Source organism: Diospyros lotus, chromosome 1 (genome assembly GCF_014633365.1).
Source record: "Diospyros lotus cultivar Yz01 chromosome 1, ASM1463336v1, whole genome shotgun sequence".
Lineage (NCBI taxonomy): Eukaryota > Viridiplantae > Streptophyta > Magnoliopsida > Ericales > Ebenaceae > Diospyros > Diospyros lotus.
The window spans coordinates 47,296,953-47,317,966 of NC_068338.1; the positions used below are offsets into that span (position 1 = coordinate 47,296,953).

A 21,014-nucleotide genomic window follows, 5' to 3' on the forward strand; every position below is an offset into this window, starting at 1 on the left:
GGGCTTAACCAGAGCCACAGGCAACCAGAGTCAATGATGGTGGGGGGGGGTTGAGAGCTTCCAGACCCTGATAGAATGGTGTTTGAGAAAAAGTATAAATAATTCTTGATTTATTATTAAATAAATATGGAGTTCTTTAGTTAAAAGATTGATAAAAATATTATTTTATTCTTACCTACCTTTCTCCTTCTCTCTGCCCCAGGCTCCTTTTCTCTCGCCAATGCCCATCTTCGGAGGCCGAATTTGGAGAAGGTCGATCTTTTTTAGAACTCCACAAGCAAAAATTAGATATTTAAATTATTAAAATAATAATAATAATAATCCGTGGCCCATCGATTACCAGGGGAGAGATGACTCTCAAGAGAGGATAGTGCGAGAGAAAGAGAAAAGAGAAAGAGAGAGAGGAAGGTGAGAGAAAAATATAAAAATAATAAACTGATGGTTGTCAATTGTCGCCAACCACCACCACCACCACCACCATGATCGAAAGGGGCTCAGTTTCAATTGAAATCAAACATCAATAGGGTCCGTCACTGAAATCCATTCATAATTGGATTCACTAAGAAAATGGGTTAAAGGGGGAAACGGAAACCCTTGTGTGGATATTTTGGTATTTTTAACAGTTGTATGTGATCACAAACAGGACCTCAAAACGAGTTTAATAATAAAATCAAGATATATGGTTACTTCTGATAGTTTTAAGAGTATATATTTGTATTTTCTTAATGTAATTTGCCTTAATTTAGACATATGTATAATTTTAAATAAATATACCAAAATTTATGAACGTATCCTCTAAATATTATTTAAACATTGATTGCAGGAATGTCATTACAACCTTCTATAAGGTAAACTCTTAACAACTTGTTCAGAACCAATTTCGATGTAATTAGGATTCTAATTTTATAAGTTTGGTGATTCTAACAAAATTAGAATTCGAAATATTATATTTAAAATAATACACTAAATTTTATAATTGAATTCCAATTTTTATATATGGAACCAAGATAAAAATGAAATTCAGTATGTAATTTGGTCATACACCCAAACAACCCAATCAAAGTAAAAGGCTAATATACATATATATACGTATATTATAAGATTCTTCACCAAATAACAAACACTGATAAATGATAATTTCATTTATTGTATTGTAAAATTAATTAAGATATTATTACTAGTTGATAAATGATAATTTCATTGCCATCGCCAATGTCTTCCAAGAAGTGATTATTGGGCTTTTTGCCCTTCTGATTTTAACTCTCCAGTTCAGTTCAAGGCAAGAATTGTAGCCCGTAACCAAAGTTGTGCAATCTATCCAATAAATTACAAGAAAAAAAATATAGATTTCAGCAATATGAATTCAAAGATTATAGCCCTGCTCCCAGACACAGTGTACCCAAAGCTGACAACAAAGAGATATACAACATCGCAATAATCACAAGCAAGCCTTAAACATACAGAGAGATAAATATACAGAAACAAACTCGATTTTCTTGCCGCCGACTGGAGTTGATGATGATGGTCGGTGCTTGATGCCACCATTATAATTAACGACAAACTCATGGATACTTCGAGACATCGAGAGAGAGAGAGGGAGAGAGAGAGAGAAATTCGCTTTCCTCCTCTGAATTTATCCCATATTTGATTTAATGAGATTATATAAAAAGAATTAAATTATATATATCTAAAATAGATCCATGGATAATGATTTTAGGTCCAAATGCAAAAGCTGCCACCCCATTCAGCCCATGAAATCTGGTCCAATTTGAGATCAGATATTGCAGTCCAAGACAAATATACTACCAAAGCAGGCTGAAATAGTATAAATATACACCGTGTCCCTTACAGTATGGCTGCTTTATTCTGGCAGCTGAGATTGGAAAGAGCGAATTAAAGGAGAGCTGGCTCCCGAGGCATCAATGGATTTGGTCGAGCTTGCGCTGTGAGTCCATAAGCCGGTCCATGACCAACTGGAGAATAGCAGGGGCATCAACCGTGACAGCCACCTTGACTGAGGGCTTATCTGTCCACTCAGTAACCTCCCCAAACCTGGTTTATTACAAAATGGCTCAGCAACAGGCTTTTAACGAGAAAGATAAGAGCAGAGTAAACTAAATGCATCATAAGACCTTAAATAAAGCATGTCATTGGAAATCTACTAAACCTGTACACATATATGCAGTTTCCCAACTGCATCCCTTTTACATCCCTCTGGATCTTCTTGCACTCAGCAAAAAAGGAGTTCAGGCTAAAAGAGACCTCCTTTCAACTTGAAACCATAATGATGATTTCAAGAAGTACACTCAAAAATCTACCCAGCATTTTCATGTTTTCCCTTTCTTTCTTCAATAACGAACACTTACAATCCAGAGAATCCAACATTATCTATGCAACAATAGACCAAAGCATTTCGGCACCTTCATTAAACAAACAAGAATAAATGAATGGTCAAATATTGTAGGCTTCGAGTCCAAATCCACCCTATTCAAATTATGTTTGTAACTGCTAAAATTTAATAGTACCTTTGCTGCTTGTTTTTACACGTTGTCAAATTCAATTCCAACGCCTAGAACCAAGTTAATCAAAACTATAAAGGTGTGTTTGATAGCATGGAAAATACATTTTTATGATATTAGTTATAAGGACCTTACTAGAGATAATGCCATAAATTGAAATGATTGGTGAACTAGAATTCATGTAATACCCCACATAGTGAGACAAGCTTGGAAGGTTGTTGTACATGACTGTGCAGCTATGTCCCATAAATACAAACTACACGGCTCCAAATGCTATTGACATGAAGTGACAACGAAAAGTCCATGCATCTCCATCAATGCTAGAGGCAACTGGAAATACGTCAAACAGTTCTACCTTTTCTGTTTGTTGTAAAATAGTGTGAGGCCCCTTGTGATGCCAGTCGTCTGGACCCTGACAACGCCTTCTAGGTAAGTGATCAGTGAAGGATTGACAGCTGCAAGAAGGGCTGTTGGATCATGAAGATAAACACCTACATCAAGTCCAAAATTACATCAGTGCTGAAATGGAGAATGTCCTACCATCTTGCTTGGTTTTACTTTTACTAACAACCTTTTGTGCCGTAAGCATCATGATGATACGAAAAGTACACATCTAAGATCTTGCATAGGTACTGGGCAAATTTTCCATCAGATTGTGCCAGCTTATCACGGTCAGCATCTACCATGCATATGAATGGAAAGAGTCAATAAAAGTAAAAGAACAAATTAATTAACCAAAAAACAACAGTTTTATTAGCTAAATTTGTTATTGCAGCAGATGCAATAAAAAACAGATGTAACCAAAACCAATCAGGTATACGTATAGTTACTTATAGTCCGTATACATGGTACACTAAGCATGCTAAGGGCACATCTAAATATTTTAGGGACAAGAAGCCTGATCGACAATATAAATGTGTACAGCTGAAAGATGACAATTGAAATATTGCGTATTGGATATTTTACGAGCAAGAAATCAATATATAAAGCTGATACAAAACTATAGAAATATTACCTGTCATAACAACCTGATGGGTAACATTAAGTCCAACAGCTAAAACATCTGCTCCACTTGTAAACACAATATCTGCTGCATCTGGGTCACCAAAAATCTGTAAAAAGAAAATATTGGCTACACATTTAATGATCACACTCATTCAAGAAAAAAAAAATAATGAAGATTGTTATACAACTTGTGCTTTCAGAACCAGTCAGTAGGCACCTAAAAAAAAGAAGAAGAAGAAGAACTAACTATGTATGTCAGCATGTAAGTTGGGGAAAGGCTAGCCATTGTCAAGAAAGTGGCTTTGGCTAGGTGCCACATGTCCTGGCTCAGGAAATCTAAGGGCATGGCATCCAGCTCTGCTAAATACTCAAGTTGTATTTATTCCCAAAAATTGTATTTTCTGAATACACCAATGAGCAATATATATAGGCTTGATAAAACTCCTAAAACAACTAAAACTCTTTTAAAACTACTCTTACCTAATATAGTAACCTAATACCACTTAAATTCTATCACCAATCTACTAAAAATTCAATAAAACTAGAATACATTTAGATAAAATTAAAAATACCTAACCACATTAAACTAGTATCTTTATTTGTAAAATTGTGAGTCCCAATCATTATGACTTCATCAAAAAAGTTAACGTACCTATAGAAGCAGTTCAAAAGAAAGGCATATGACTGCATGAACTTAAAGAAGAACTTTAGAAGAAAAGCATGAGATTTAACATAGGTGAAACATTTCTCTAAACAAGGCTGAGAAAAATATATTTCTCTAATTCCTCAGATTACACGTAAATTCCTCTTTTCTCTTTATAGAGAAAGAAAATAATACAAAAGAAAAATAACAAAAAAGAAAAGGAGAATATACGCAGAATATACATAAATTCTAAGTTATACAAAGAATATTCTATATTCAAAAATACTTCTATTTTTACACTCCCCCTCAAGCTGGATTGAAGATATCTTCCATGGCAAGCTTGCTCACAAGTTTCTCAAATTGAGTTTTGTATAATCCTTTTGTAAGAATATCAGCCACTTGGTCAACTATTGGAATGTAGGGCATACAAATTACCCCATTATCAATTTTTTCCTTAATAAAGTGTTTATCCACCTCTACATGCTTCGTCTTGTCATGGAGAACTGGATTATGAACAATAAAGATTGCAGTTTTATTATCACAATAAACTTTAGCTAGTAGGGAAGTGGAGATCCTCAAGTCTGATAGAAGCCTCTTTATTCACATGACCTCACAAATACCATGGGCAACTGCACGAAATTCGGCTTTAGCACTGCTTCTGGCCATCATATTTTGTTTCTTACTCTTCCAAGTAACAAGATTACCTCCCACAAAAGTGCAGTACCCTGATGTAGATCTTCAGTTAGTTATACTGCATGCTCAGTCTGCATCTATATAAGTCTCTATATGAAGATGTCCACATTTTCTAAAAATTAGACATTTCCCAGGGGTTCCCTTTAGGTATTGCAGAATTCTGTAGGTAGCTTCAAAATGTTGTGAACCAGGTGAGTGCATAAATTGACTTACAACACTTACAAAAAAGGCTATGTCTAGTCGAGTGTGGGATAGATAGATAAGTTTACTCACAAGTCTTTGATATTTCTCCCTTTCTACTACGTTCTTAGCCTCGGCAGGTTGAAGTTTTAAGTTGGGTTCAATGGGAGTTTCAGCAACCTTACACCCAAGCATTCATGTTTCATTGAGTAAATCCAGAATATACTTACGTTAGTTGACAAAGATCCCCTCTTTAGATCTTGCAAATTCCATCCCAAGAAAGTACTTTAAAGGACCCAAGTCCTTGATCTCGAAATCATGAGCTAATCTTCTCTTAAGCTCTTCAATCTCTCCCTTATCATCACCAGTCATTATTATATCATTCACATAGACAATTAAGATTGCTTTCTTACCGTCACTAGCATGCTTGAACAATAGTGTGTGATCTGTTTGGCTCTAAATGTAACCATAGCTTTTCACCGCCTTTCCAAATCTTTCAAACCATGCTCTCGAAGACTGTTTTAGACCATATAAGGATTTGTTTAAACGACATACCTTGTTTGTACCAAGGCTCTTCTCAAATCTTGGTGGAAGATTCATAAACACTTCTTCTTTTAAATCACCATTTAGGAAGGCATTCTTTACATCAAATTGTTGGAGTGGCCAATCAAAATTCACTGCAAGGGAGAGGAGAACTCGAATGGAGTTTATTTCATCTACTGGAGCAAATGTTTCTTGATAGTCGATGCCGTATGTTTGGGTGAATCCCTTAGCAACCAGTTTTGCTTTATATCTTTCTATACTCCCATCTGCCTTACATTTTATAGTAAATACCCACTTACAATCTACCGTTGTTTTGCCTTCTAGTTTGTTCACAATCTCCCAAGTTCCATTCTTTCTAAGAGCACTCATTTCCTCCTGGACTGCTAACTTCCATTCTGGGTCACCAAGTGCATCCTGAATTGTTCTTGAGACATGCAGGTTAGAAATATTTGAAAGAAATGCCTTATGATGATTAGATAATTTTTGGTATGACATGTACTTAGCAATTGGGTGTTTGGTACAAGATCTCACTCTTTTCCTAGGAACATCAAGATTGGACAAGTCAAATGAAGAATAACCTGAATGAGTGAGTTTAGAATTACCATGAGAAGAAGAAGTACTATTGGAAAACCCATCATTCGAAGACGTCGATTTATCAATAGTTAGAGGAATATTTGGATTGATAGTATTCTTCAGGGTTTGCCTTCTCGTATAAAACTAAAGCTCTGATTTGGGAATATTTTGATCCATTTGTAGTAATTCTCCCCCTGGTTCCAATCCTATCATGCTAGGCACCTGTGAATCAGACACACCATGTTCCACAATGTTTGGGACATTTATATCCTTGAGTTGTTTATCAAAGTGGAGAGGAGCACCAATCATAGTAGGACGAGGATCATAGAGTTTTAAGGAATTATCCTCTTCAACACTAGAATGCAAAAAATTATCTTCTTTCTCAATATGCTCCCTCCTGAAGATGATTTTTGGGAAAGTAGAGTTGAGTTTCGAGGAAAAACACATGCATACTAATATAAGTTTTTTTGGTGACAGGATTAAAGCATTTGTACCCTTTTTTTATTTGGTGCATAACCCAGAAAGACACATTTTTCAACTGTGGGATCCAATTTGGAACGAAATATTTGAGGAACATAAACAAAGCAAGTGCATCCAAAAACTTTTAAGGGTAACTCAGAATATATACGGCATAGAGGGAAGAGTTGTTTTAAAGAGTGTAAGAGAGTTTGAAACTATAGAACATGAGTGGGCATACGATTGATAAGATAGGAAGCGGTTAAAATTGCATCACCTCAGAGGTATTTAGAGACATTCATAGAAAACATGATGGCTTTGGCAACCTCTATTAGGTGTCGATTTTTTCGTTCAGCAATACCATTTTGTTGGGGAGTTTCACGGCAGGTGGATTGATGTAAAATTCTTTTTTCCTTTAAAAAAACCCTCAAAGATTCATTAAAATATTCAGTGTCATTATCAAATCGAAGAATACAGATTTTTGTGTTAAATTGATCTTCAATCAGATGGAAAAAAATCCTCGAAAGTTCTAGGCACATCTGATTTTTTTGCAAGTAAACCCAACAAACTCGAGTATGGTCATCAATAAAAGTAACAAATCACTTTTTGCCAGACAAAGTGCAGACCTTAGAATGGCCCCAAACATCACTATGTATCAAATAGAATGGTTTTGAAGGACAATAGGGTTTTGGAAGAAATTTAACACGATGATCTTTGGATAAATGACAACTCTCGCATTGAAACATAGAAGGATCCACTCCTTTAAACAACGTTGGAAATAAATATTTCAAGTAAGGAAAGCTAGGATGGCCTAGCCTAAGATGTCATTGCATTATTTGATTAGAAACAGAAGTAGAACTAATACCACTCAACCCGTGAGCTTTTTTATTACACAAGACATCCCCATCCAAATAGTAGAGCCCGTTTATTTCTCTAGCACTGCCAATCGTCTTCCCCGAGTTTTGGGCCTGAAAAATGCAATAGGAATAAAAAAAGATAACATGACAATTAGAGTCTTTGGAGAGTTTACTAACAGATAGAAGATTGCAAGCAAGTTTAGGAACATGGAGTACTGATTGAAGATTAATATTGTCAGAGAGTTTAATGAGACATTTACTTGCAATAGGTGAAAGACTACCATCGGCTATTCTTATTTTTTCATTACTAGAACAAAGAATATACGAGTTGAATAGATGCGATAAACCAATCATATGATCAGATGCTCCCGAATCAATGATCCATGGAACAGATTGAAAAGAGCTAGAGAGGGCAAAGGAATTTCTACTTGAATGGGCCAATGAACAATTGGGTGTACCAGGGGATAGATTAGGCTTTAGCAGTCGCAGAAGTTGATCAAGTTGCTCTTTGTTGAATGGTCCTGCATCAGCTTCATGGGTAGTAGGTTGAGATCGCTTTGATCTTAGCTTCCAATTGGTTGGCTTGCCATGAAGCACCCAACAGGTCTCCCGAGTATGACGTGGTTTATTGCAATGATCACACCAAACACGAGGCTTTTCTTCCGCCTTTCATTGACCCGCAATATGCTGTCCACCAACATTAGCATCAGCAGTAACGAGCGCTATATTTTCAGATAGCCCACTTTCACCACTCTTTTTCTTGCCCAACATAACCAGTCTTCAGCTTTCTTCATGCCGAGCTTCACTAAGAGACGGGAGTGGATTTCTACCGACGATCCTCCCTCGGACTTCATCATACTCAACATTGAGTCCAACAAGAAACTTAAAGACTCCGTTAGCATCGATCATTTTCTGATAATATTTGCAATCTTTTGTGTGTTTCCACTCATATGTATTGAAGAGATCTAAGTCCTGCCAAATACGCTTTAAAGAATTAAAATATATGGTGACAGTATCACTACCTTATCGAATCTCACCAAGTCTCAAGTTGAGCTCGTAGATTTGGGATTGATTCTCGAAATCGGAATACATGGCAGTGACTTCATCCCATAGTTCCTTTGCTATAGAGAAGCACATATAGTTTGAACTTATCTCTTCCTCCATGGAGTTAACAAGCCACGTCATCACCATTGAATTCTCGGCATCCCAAATGTCACACAATGGGTCTTTACTGTCTGGGACTGATGGGTCTTTACTTTCCTCAAATGTACATATGAACAATAGAAACCATATCGTATCTGGGTGACAGAAGCAACGAAGAACAGCGACCAAGGGCAGATCTGATGCGCGAACTAGGGCAGCACGAACGCGACCAAGGACGACAGATAGGAGCCGCTCTGGTGTGCGATGCAGAGGCCGCAACAAGTACAGCGATAGATGCGACGAACAGTAGTCGACCTTCGCAAGAGGCTAGGAGACCGTGGCCGTTCCAGAGGTGGGAACCCACTGGAAAACGATGACGACTGTAGAGGCGGCGGCGGTCGGGATGGCCGGATCTCAGAGGCGGTGGTCGGTGTACGGGCGGTGGCAGTCTGAGGATGTAGTGGTGAGGTGGGCGGTGAAAGGGAGGCGACAGTGCTTGGGTATAGTAGAGAAATAGGGGAAATTAGGGTTTCACAGTGAACGACTGTGATTTAATCCCTAATTCCTGCTCTGATACCATCTAAACAAGGTTGAGAAAAATATATTTCTCTAATTCCTCAGATTACACGTAAATTCCCCTTTCTTTTTATAGAGGAAGAGAATAATACAAAAGGAAAATAACAAAAAATGAAAGGAGAATATACATAGATTCTAAGTTATACAAAGCATATTCTATATTCAAAAATACTTCTATTTCTACAATTTCCTTCTATAGATAACAGATGAAGCCCATCCATGGTGTTTTATAATTTAAGATTTTCGTGTGAACTTAAAATTATTATTTGCAATCCAACAAAAGTTAGTTATGCATGCTAGATGAGACAACTGGAATTGAGATTTCCAAATATGAACTCCAAGTCCCTATAGTGGTTTGAAATAGTCTCCACGTGTTGCATAAAAATCATTAGTCTTGAGATTCTCCTGCTAAGCATCTATCATTAAGTGCCTTGTGATCATTGCTATCTTCTTGACTTGTAATTAAAGTTACTAATGCATCATCATTAAAAGCAGAAGGAAAAGTATAAAAGAATTGTTCCATAAAAATTCTAGAGTTTTAACATAATTTCATTGTCTGATGCTTCAAGAAATTGTACTCTATCCATATTTTGTTGACTTAATTAAGAGGAGAACTTTCAACATCGCACTCCTATGTTCCTTGTTGAGCTAATTTACTCATATTAATTAAGTTTTGATGATTAACAAAAATATTTTTATGATATAAATATTTTTTCTTACTCATGCAAAAAGTAAATTTATTTTAAATTAAAAAAAAATTGTTTTTAGACATGTTTTCTTATTTTAATCATTTATGTCTCAAAAGCTTAGGGCCTGCTCTCTTTGGCGTTTTCAGCTCGTTTTCCATTTTCAGTTTTCAAAACACGTTTACTTACTCATTTTCAAAAACGCATTTTGCAAAACACACAAAAAATTTACACAGAAAACCCAAAACGCCAAAAACACATTTTGGTTGTTTTCAACCAAAACCAACCCTCCATCCAAAACATGGAAAACAACCACCGTTTTCACCTTTTCTCTTCCACATCTCTTCTCTCTCTCTCTTCTCTCTCTTCTTTTCTCTTCAAGCTCGGTCGCCGCCACCATCCACGCCACCGCCATCACTGCCACCGCCACCGCCATTGCACGCCACGCCCAAATCCGCCCGCCACCGCCATTGCCATCACCCTTGCCCGCCATTGCCCTCCAAGCCCAGATCTACCACCGCCACCGCTCGCCGCTGCCTTCCACGCTAAGATCCGCCACCGCCACTGCCTTCCACGCCAAGATTTGCCACCTCCACCGCCATCGCTCTCGCTCGCCACTGCCCTCCATGCCCAGATCATCCATTGCCACCGCTTGCCACGCCCAAATCTAGCTACCCGCCACAGCCCTTTTCCATTTCTTCTCTGCCATTCCTTCCTTCCGCCACCGCCTCCACGCCCAATGTAATATAGTTTTTTTATTAATTTTTTTCAATGATATTTTTAAAATTTTGAATAAATTAATATTTTGTTATTTTATGATTTATAATTTTTTAAAATATTTATGTTATGGATAATTTAAATCTCAAAATTAATATCAGATTTTAATTTATAGGTAAGAATAAATTTATTATGGAATTAATAGTTGAGTGAAATTAAAAATGATTTGGAATGTTATTTGTAATTTTAATATATTATATATGATTAAATTATATAACTTGTATTATATTTGAAATTCTTTAAATTAAATTTATAATTTATTAATAAATATTTATAATTTATCTTGAATCAAATTTCTTAAATAAAATATCATAAAATAACATTTTACAAAATTTCAAAGTAAACGTGTTTTCCAGTTTTCTGTTTTGAGAAACAATTTTTTAAAATAACAAAAAGAACGCGTTTTTAAAAATTTTAAAACAGACACTCAAAACACAAAACTGAAAAGAAATTCAAAACTCAAAAGTCAAAAACTGAAACACAAAGAGAACACCACCTTATGTTTGAATTTTCAAATTTTGAATTAAAGGAGAATTGTTTTTAGACATGTTTTCTCTTACTGATACAAAAAATAATTTTATTTTGAATTAAAGGAGATTGCTTTTAGACATGTTTTCTTGTTTTAATCATTTATGTCTCAAAAGTTTATATTTGAATTTTCAAATCTTGATTTCCCATGCAAAAAGTAAATTTATTTTGAATTAAAGGTGAAATAGGTTTTCTTATTGTTTGAGAAAGTCTAAACATTTTTTTGAATTTTAAACTTCATATTAACCCTTTCTTTAGTGGCTAAAATGCTTATAAATACCCCCCAAACTCATTTTTTGAGTATCCAAGTGCTTCCATTGTATATTCAAAGTACCGAAAGCTCTCAAACGCTCTCAAACAAAGCATCCAAGCAATCCGAGACTCTCGAAATATTATTACACATTCACCGAAAAGCCACAAGGCAAGAGGAGAAAAGTTCTTCAAGTCTTTTACGACAAATCCGAACTTCTCCATTTAAGGTTATAAATTTATTTATTTATTTAAATATTATTGCCTTGTATAATTTGTTCTTAATTGTTTATTTGTGTCCAAGTGTGGATAAATTATTTGTAACATTTAAATTATCATTGTGAATTGTATAGGTTTCCTAGAACCATTAAAATCTAGGTGAATATAGTTTCCAAGGTAAGCTAGGAAGGAAACCTTGGTGTAGTGGTTGCTTAGAACCTGTTGTAATCTAGGTGTGTATCTAGTTTTCAAAATGAGTTAGTGTGGAAACTTTGGTGAAATTATTTTAGTGGAACCCCAAGGGTGGTTAGATCTTGAAAGAGTGGATTAGGTGTGTGTGAAGACACCGAATCACTATAAATTGTGTTGTGTCTCATTGTATTTATTTTTGTTATATCTTGTAACTTACATTTATTATTAATCTCAAATATAATTTATTATATTTATCAAATATATATTTTTCAATAAAATCATTAATTAAGAATATTTATTAAAATTGAGAAAAAATTTAATCACTCAATTCACCCCCCCTCTAGAGTGGTCATACCCTAAGGGACCAACATTCCCCTTCCTCAACACATCTATGAAATTGCAAGACAAGAAAGAAAAAAACTGCTCCTTCAAAAGTTCTAGAGTTTCCAAAATAAATTCTCACATATGCTTGAAGAAATTGTGCACTGAACATATTTTATTGACTTGATTAAGAGAAACTTTCTATAGAGCATTCTTGTGTTCCCCTTCCTCTCTTCTAAGATTTTTTTTGAATTCCTTTTAAATGTGACCTTTTCTTCCAATAGGCACCTTTCTAAGCATTAACAAAGATGAATCCTCTTCTTCCACATCCAAACCAATGGAAGTTGACAATATTTTGAAATTCTAATAATGCATGCCCAAAAACTTGGGCTTCTTTATCTTTAAGATTATGATCTTTCCATATTAGGCATGAATATCCTAGTGGGTCCTAAAAAAATACAAATTTCTATCACCATTGAAGATACCATAGAGAGAAATCAAGCTCCTTTAATTCAAGAGAACTAGTAAGAAAACAAGAATTTGTCATTCTGGTGGTAAAATGCATAGACCATGCTTTAATGTAAAACCAATAATTAAACCCAGCTTCATGGGATAAAGGCAAATTTCTAGGTACTAATGTGTCAAACCCTTGAATTAGGGCTGGCAATTTCAGTAACTATAGAATGTAAGAACGAGGGAGATAGATAGAAACAAAGAGAGAAATAAGGAAAGAAAGAAGAGGGAGAGAGATAGAAACAGAGAGAGAAAAGAGAGAGAAATAAGGAAAGAAAGAAGAGGGGAGGGAACAAGAGAATCAATAGAGAGACAGACTTTGATTATTCATTTCCAAGATATCCCTCTAAGTGTCGTAGGTCTATCTTTTATAGGACCTCTAGCTACATCAACTACCTTCTAACTACCTGACAGCTTTCAATTAGCCGCTTACAACATTTCTACTACTTTATTTCCTCATTTAGACCCTAACATTTTACAATATTACACACTACTCCCTAGGGTCGTGACAATCCCCACCAGAATGACAAAGAAGGCTATGGTTCCCCAAAAATTGACAACGAAGGCTATGGTTCAACCAATCCCTAACTTCAATACTTGTTGCCTCCGTCTCTTCTCCTTACTGTTTTGCTTCTCCCCTTTGAGTAGTAGAAGTGTAGCAGCGTTTGCCTCTAATTGTTTCGTTGTTGCTTCAGCCTTTCCTTCAAACACTTCAATCTATATAGAATGCAGTTGTGATTCCTCTCCAATGATCACCCTGCACTCCCCTATTTCCGCTTGGGAAATATCTTCTTCTCCTTTTTCCTTTTCCCCATCATAACCTTCCATATTCATCAATTGTCCATATTCATCAATTGTCTTTTACACTAATGACCATGGTTATATTTGTCTCCACACTTGAAACATACCCCAAATTGCCTTTTTTGTTCCATCCGACCTCCTTTACTGCCATTATTATTTGCTCCTGTCTTTACTACTAGTTGATCGGGCCCTGTAAGCAAGGCCCTCAAACTCCCTCCCCCATACTGTTCGACCAATAGACTTGGCTCATAGGGCACATTATGCTTCTTAAAAATGGCCTCTAAAGTCATTTCTTGCAGCCTCACTTTTTCGACAGCTTGCCCTACCGTCAAGGGTGTCATCATCTTGACCATGGGTCGTAACTCCTCCTTCAACCCGCTAACAAAACTTGATAATAGGTACTGTTCGGTGAGCCCCGGTTGTATGGTACATACCATGGATCTTAGCTCCTCGAACCTAGCTTGGTACTCCATTACAGTACTTTCTTGCTTCAACTTGCTGAATTCTTCAATAATATCTGTCATTTTCTTCTCCCCGAAACGGTCACAGAGCCCTTTCGAAAAAACTCTCCAACCCCCTTACAGCCCTTCATTTTGGACCCACCCTTGGTATCAAGAATCTGTCACTTCATTCAGATAGGTCGCTGCTAGAGTCACATTATAATCCTCGGAAATACGATAGAATTGAAAGAACTTGTCGCACCTCTTTAGCCACCACCTTGGGTTCTTGCTCTCGAACATGGGTATCTCCAGTTTTGGCATGGGTGCATGGCCGTGCGCCAACTGTTCCAAGTTTCTTCTCCGATTTTCTTGAACTATCTGTTGTTTCACTTCTTCCAAAACTCCAACCGTTCCCAATTGATTGCCCTGATGTGGCAAGATCGGCTCCGACGCTTGCCTTGGCAGAAATTCCAGCGACAACTGTAATTGGGGTAGAGAGGCCAACATATTTAGCACATTGTTGATCCTCTGCCCTTGTTGCTCTACCGTTTCTTGACACCTTTGAACCAATTCTTGGCATCTTTTGACCACTTCTTGTTGCTTTTCTAATGTCGCTTGCATGGCTTCCTTCCACTCGGTTAGTTCTTCCCGCGTTTGGCGCATGGCATCTTGGGTATGGGTCACACTGAATTCTAGGGCTTCCAACCTAACCTCCAGTTGCTTTAATCTTGTACTTTCTGCCATCTGCTCAAACTTCAATTCACCGCTTTACGCCACATCAAGATTTGACCCACGCCATGCCTTCACTCTCGCCTACCCTAGTCGTGGCCCACTTGATGCGTTGCTACATAGAACGCAAGAATCTCCGCCAAGAATTGCACCACTTAAAGATTTGACCAAGAGCCATTGTCCGTGCTCGCCTACCCAAGCTCTTTGCTTTCGAATTACAGTCCAGACTGCTTGCGTCCATAAACCCAATATGTCTTGCTTTCGTCCTTCAGTTCTGTCTCGTTTGGGTCATCTTCGCGTCCACCAATTCTACCTCCTCTTGGGTCGCGTCTTGCCAGGGGTCATGAGTCTGACTTCCCCTTTTATCGCTTGCGACTACCACTTCGCCTTCAACTACCGTGACTGTGCTGGAGTTGCTACTGCTAGCAAGTTCCGATGCCGACCCTCACCTTGATGGTTTCCGTCGATTACCCCGCAGCTAGTTCATCCAGCTCTGATACCACTTTGTCAAGCCCTTGAATTAGGGCTAGCAATTTCAGTAACTATAGAATGTAAGAACGAGGGAGAGAGATAGAAACAGAGAGAGAAAAGAGAGAGAAATAAGGAAAGAAAGAAGAGGGAACGAGAGAATCAATAGAGAGACAGACTTTGATTATTCATTTCCAAGATATCCCTCAAAGTGTCGTAGGTCTATCTTTTATAGGACCTCTAGCTACATCAACTACCTTCTAACTACCCAACGGCTTCAATTAGCCGCTTACAGCATTTCTACTATTACTTTATTTTCTCATTTAGACCCTAACATTTTACAATATTACACACTACTCCCTAGGGTCGTGACATAATGGAGCACTTCTCTATTGTCTTATTATTATAATTATATACATTTAGGATAATCAATGGGATAATTGGGTCGACGTAAATGAGATTTCTCAAGGTACACTTAGCTGTTACTAATAGAGTGTAAGTTAGAATTAACTCACAAAAGTACCCCAATTCATGATATACAACCAGAAAATTTTGGGCTTCAAATAAAAAATTTTTGAGATACCATCTATTAGGTATTTTTTAATCATATTTTGGTTCACTACCAGGACTAGATTTTTCCTTTTTCGGAGTTAGATGAGGATTCTTTCGAGATAAGGAATACTTAACTAATTTGAATTGATAAAATTATTCTCAATGGAAGAATTATTTTTGCAATTATTTCTTTCAGATGATTCTCAAATTTTTAAGTTTAATAGATATTTCTTCAACTAATAGAAAATACAGGGCTATACATAATCACAAGAAATAATTCTAAGAATAATTTTCCCATTGATGATACATGCTTAGTGAGAGAATCTGAAGACCCTAATGATTTTCATGCAACACGTTGGAGACTATTGAAACACCATGATAAAACCTCTGGAGACCATATTCAGGATCCCAGTTCCCCACAACAAAGGACAAAATGACAGGATGATAAAACTTCTCTTTTGGAATAAATACAATAGAGACAAATAATCCTTACTAATAATTTTAAAAGATTGTATAACTGTACCCTTTTTGGAACAAAACAGTCTTATGATTCTTATCTATCAAAAATAGCCTACTTGGTGGAGTCCAAGATAATAATTTTTAAGTCTACATAGAGGCAACGTGGATGGATTTCTTCATTTGTATGTAATTGAGTTCTTTTGACATGTATCACACACTGGAGTCACTGACACATTATCAGAGCATACTTCAGCCATTTGACGACATGGTCCCAATATTTTCTTTTACATGCAAGCACAAAAACAGAAAGTAACTTACATTGGCCTCTGCTGCTGGATTCACGTTTCCATTCACAGCAAATGCACCCCCCAAAATAACAATCTGCCCAACATTTTTGCTAAAAGCAGGATCTAATTGAGTAGCCTGTATCAATTGATAACCTAATAAGCAACACTCTTGCTATTATTTGTGGCAAATGCAGGTCCATCAAAGAGTCTGTATCAATTGATAAACATAGTAGGCAGTTCTTTCCATGGTTATTCAACAGAAGCCATGAAAATAGATCAAGAATCTGACCAGTGCAATATTTGTAAGAGGGCCAAGTGCCACCACAGTGATTTCTCCAGGATAAAGATTAACTTGTTCAACAAGAAAAGCAGCTGCTGACTGATCAACTGGCTTTCCTTGTGGTGGGGGGAAGTTTTGGTTGCCCAGTCCATCAGCACCATGTACAAAATCTGCTATACGGAGCTTTGTACCTTTCTGTACTTAACCAGAGATGCAAAAATCAATCATAAGGTGATCTTGAATCTTCTGCAACCTCTGAAGCAGCAAAGGCATCAAAAATTTAAATAACACGAGTATTACGGCTTCGGGAAAAAAAAAAAAGGGAAGAAGATCAAACGGAAATGGGATTTTACTTACAGTGATTGTGACATGAGATCCTTCCACCACAGGGATATCAGATCTTCCTGCAACCTCCAACTAAACCCATAAAGAGAACAAGAAGTATCAGAAAAAAACATAGTAAATTTAGCTTCATCATCTTAGGAAAAATCTGATTCAATTTGAGTAGTTGATTGTACAGAATGATGAAATCAAATGTTTGGCCAGAAAAAGGATATGGCTTTAATGAAAATGATCTAAAGATAATTAAACAAAAGCACCAGATTCTTTTAGTAACTGAATATAAGAAAGAAGCAATCTAAGTACAAATTAATAAATCAGAGAGAGAGAGAGAGAAGAAAAGAGTACCAGATGCAAAGCATTACGAGTGGCAAGGGTGGTGTAGACATTGCCATAAATGGTAGTGAGTCCAATGACTTCCACTTCTGGTGATTGCAATGCCACGAAGATTGCCATCGCATCATCTGATTTGATTGCATTCAAAGCAAATATAAATGTGTTACTTAGAAAAAGAGTCAGCAATTCTCACTAGGGACGCTCTAGCACGCGAGGCTCCCTGCTTTGCAGGGGTTGGGGGAGGGTCGTATTTGTACACAACCTTCCCCTTGCTTATTTGTAAGGAGGTTGTTTCCACAACTCAAACCCATGACCTTCTATCACATAAGAGCAATCTTATTGTTACTACCAAGGCTCGCCCTATGGTTGAAAATACATATGTCAAAATTTGTGTTGCATGTTTATTTCTAAGCTACTAAAGCAAGGTTACATAATAATTGTCACTCGTATTAAATTGTTAACTTGTGAAAAAATAGATAAAAGCTTGAGACTGGGATTGAAAATCAGGGATCTAGGAACTAAAACATAATTTAGGAACAGCAGGAAGGATCTATCTTCTACCATCGCTACAAGACCTACAAGGGCACAGTGAGAATTGTGAAGAAGATGATGAGTAGTGCAAGTAGCATGAAGAGGAAAGTTGATTGAATTTGATTGATTGATCTTTCTCTAACCAATGCCAGGGTCTGTGTCAATGATCATCTTCCTCTTGTTCTTGTTCTTCTTGCCAATTGGTTCTTCTGCCATTTCTTATTGGATCAGCCGTAAATCACTCCCTTGTTCAGTCCTAAGATACATACATTAATATACATACATTAATACATACATTAATATATGCAGTTACCACAACTATTAAAAATCTATATTCTAAAAACAAGAAGAAAGGCACCCAATAGAAATACATAAAAAAAAAAATCAAAATGAAAACTAAAAGCAAGGTACACATTCATTCGAGGAAAGAAACGGAAAAATCAAAAAGCAGAGGATATGGTCATGGATAGATACTGTCGGAGAGCTAGAATTCATGCAGCAAGCCCCTCCTAATGGTGGTTGAATCTCCAAACTCCAGCATGTAACGACCAAGAAACTTAGCACAAACTGATGAAACTCTAAGCAAATTCCAAAATAAAAAATAATAATAATAAAAAAGTCTGAGAAGTATTTTAAAGAACTGAAGCAATGACGCAGCTTATGCAACAAACTCCATTCCGAATTGATCAGAGAAAACATCCCAATCAACAGACACGAAGAAAGAAGATCGCGAACGCAACAGAGAAAAATGGATACAAGATCCGACAAAATCAAGCTAAATTCTCCGAACAAACAAAACATCGAAATCAATCCAAGAAATCAATACGTATGAAAGGTTTCGAACCTATTCAGAGAACGAGAACCAAGAGAGAGTGATTTTCCGACTAGGATTGAGGGGAAACCGGGGCCCTAAAATGCAATCAAAATCAAATAATACAAATTGGAAACCTAAAAAGAGTAACTATAAAGACCCAGATCCAGTACGCACTGCTCTGGACGGAAATTCCAAATTAATAAAGTAAAAAAAGGAAAAAAAAAACTATAGCATGCTGTGTCCAGGATGTCTGTTTTAACCGTTAGTATAAAATACGCTTACTCCATATTTTAGTCCTTTGATTAATTAAAAAAATGACTTTAAAAATATCAATTAAATTATATTCACTATTCATTCTTAAATAAAATAATTTTATACATTTTTAATCCCTGACTTAATCGACGTTAACTGAGACATTAACTTTGCCTTGTCATGCTGCCACGTCACTCCTAGCACTGCGTCACCACAGCTTAATACATTTTTTAGTTCTAAATTAATAAAAAAAAAAGTTTTAAGAATATCAACTAAATTGTGTTCATTATTCATTCCTGGACAAAAATAATTTTATACACTTTTAATCATTGGTTTAACAGACGTTAACTTTGCCTTGTTACACTGCCACATCACTGATACGTCAGTATCACGTCACTCATAATATTCATGTCTGTTGTCCATATTTTTATAAAAAAAAAAAAAATAACGTTAACACACACCTAACCATGGATGCTAGCAACCATGGGAAGCCATTTCCCCCTCATCTCTCTCTCTCTCTTTCCTCGTTCTAGACTGCTCTTGTCTCTGCACCTGTCGTCGATTCAATCATTGTCGGTCGTCTTGGAACGACTAGGGTTCGATGACCCTAAACCCAGCGGTCGAGGAATGGCTAGGGGTCGGGGACCAAGATTCTAGGGTTCCCTAATCCCCAACAACTGACGACCATGGCGGCCAGTCGCCAAACTGCTAGGTTCCCAATCCCAACCACAACTGGGTCGAGGAACCCAGCCTCCCCATGGCCGTGGTCGGGGAGCCCAACTGTGGAGATATTTTTTTTTTTATAAAAATGTGGACAATAGATTTGGATATTATGAGTGACGTGGCAGCGTAACGAGACAAAGTTAACGTCTCAGTTAAGCCAGGGACTAAAAGTGTATAAAATTATTTTGTTTAGGGATAAATAACGAGCATAATTTAGTTGATATCCTTAAAGATATTTTTTTATTAGTCTAGGGACTAAAAAATGCATTAAGCCGTGATGACGTAACAGCGTGACGAGGCAAAGTTAACGTCTCAATTAACCTCGATTAAGTCAGGGACTAAAAGTGTATAAAATTATTTTGTTCAATGATGAATAATGAGTGAGCACAATTTAGTTGATATCCTTAAAATCATTTTTTTTATTAATACAGGGACTAAAAAATGTATTAAGCCTATAAAATATGTGTTGGGTAGAGTGTTTTAAAATAAGTAAGATAAATTTATATTTAAATATTTTTAAATTAAGATATAAAATGATTAAGGTAAGGTTGAGAAATATTTAAAAAAATTTATCAAATTATTTGTTAAATTTTTTGAAATGTCTGGATATATGCATTATTTTTTATTATCCGTAAAGTTTAAGATATATTTATTTAGATGAAAAAAATATAAAAATATATAAAAAAATATTATATACGAAGTCACGTAACATTTTTTTTAATGATTGCTAGATAAATTTAACGAATATAATGGGAAATACTTTAAAATATTTTTTATATCTTATTTTTTGTAATTTATATTTTAGTTAATAAATACTATCTAGATAAATTAAATTTATTATAGAATATATAAAATGACGTGTAGTAATATAATAACTTGAGACACATAATTTATAATTAATAATCGTAAAAGTTATGGTTGATACCCTGAAGCTGCACGTTAAAGTTTATTTAAAATTTATTGTTTGGCAAATAATACACAAGTTTGTCTTTTTCATATTACAATTTACAATACCGATGCTTAAAGAAGACAATCGCCCAACAAGAATCCCACGTGATTACGACCATACTGTAATTCGCAATTGAAAGGCCAACATCAAGATGCGGCTGCTCTCCCATAATTTATTATATTGGGCAAATTATACTTAAATTAATGAGATTTGATAAAAAAATATATAGAGGTTGTCGATATCTTACACTCTCAGGAGACAAGAATAAGAGTAATTATTATAATAAAATAATTTTGATTGTTTTTGTTTTTGACCAAAATGACCTCCTTTTTTATGTATGTAATTCTTAATGCTTTAGTGATCTGAGTATGTATAGAAAGG

At 36.1% G+C, this 21,014-nt stretch overlaps 1 protein-coding gene across 4 annotated transcripts; it reads right to left on the reverse strand.

Moving 5' to 3' along the window:
- Nucleotides 1-1,665: 1,665 nt before the first annotated feature.
- LOC127789944 (probable uridine nucleosidase 2) lies at nt 1,666-18,907 on the reverse strand. 4 transcript variants are annotated; one of them, XR_008020698.1, is made up of 11 exons: nt 18,740-18,907; nt 18,039-18,151; nt 17,377-17,492; nt 17,047-17,106; nt 16,699-16,884; nt 16,441-16,545; nt 3,535-3,631; nt 3,091-3,198; nt 2,875-3,010; nt 2,168-2,420; nt 1,666-2,052 (listed from the first exon to the last, which is right to left on the reverse strand). XR_008020698.1 is itself a non-coding variant. In XM_052319061.1 (10 exons), exons 2-10 carry the CDS (start codon nt 18,109-18,111, stop codon nt 1,920-1,922), a joined length of 1,014 nt encoding a protein of 337 aa, XP_052175021.1. In that variant the 5' UTR covers nt 18,112-18,151; nt 18,740-18,907; the 3' UTR covers nt 1,666-1,919. The 4 variants fall into 4 exon arrangements, 3 of the variants coding, with proteins under 3 accessions (XP_052175021.1, XP_052175041.1, XP_052175028.1); XM_052319061.1 differs by lacking the exon at nt 2,168-2,420; XM_052319081.1 differs by lacking the exon at nt 2,168-2,420 and having other exon boundaries at nt 17,944-18,151; nt 18,740-18,900.
- Between the last annotated feature and the right edge of the window lie 2,107 nt (nt 18,908-21,014).

Bases quoted from the DNA above. Each gene is read 5' to 3' on its own strand.
- LOC127789944 (XM_052319061.1), bottom strand. From the start codon at position 18,111: ATGGCAGAAGAACCAATTGGCAAGAAGAACAAGAACAAGAGGAAGATG. The intron at 16,546-16,698 runs GTCAGATTCTTG...CAATTGATACAG, and splicing joins CTCTTACAAATATTGCACTG to GCTACTCAATTAGATCCTGC. The intron at 3,199-3,534 runs GTAATATTTCTA...TATGCATGGTAG, and splicing joins CCATCAGGTTGTTATGACAG to ATGCTGACCGTGATAAGCTG.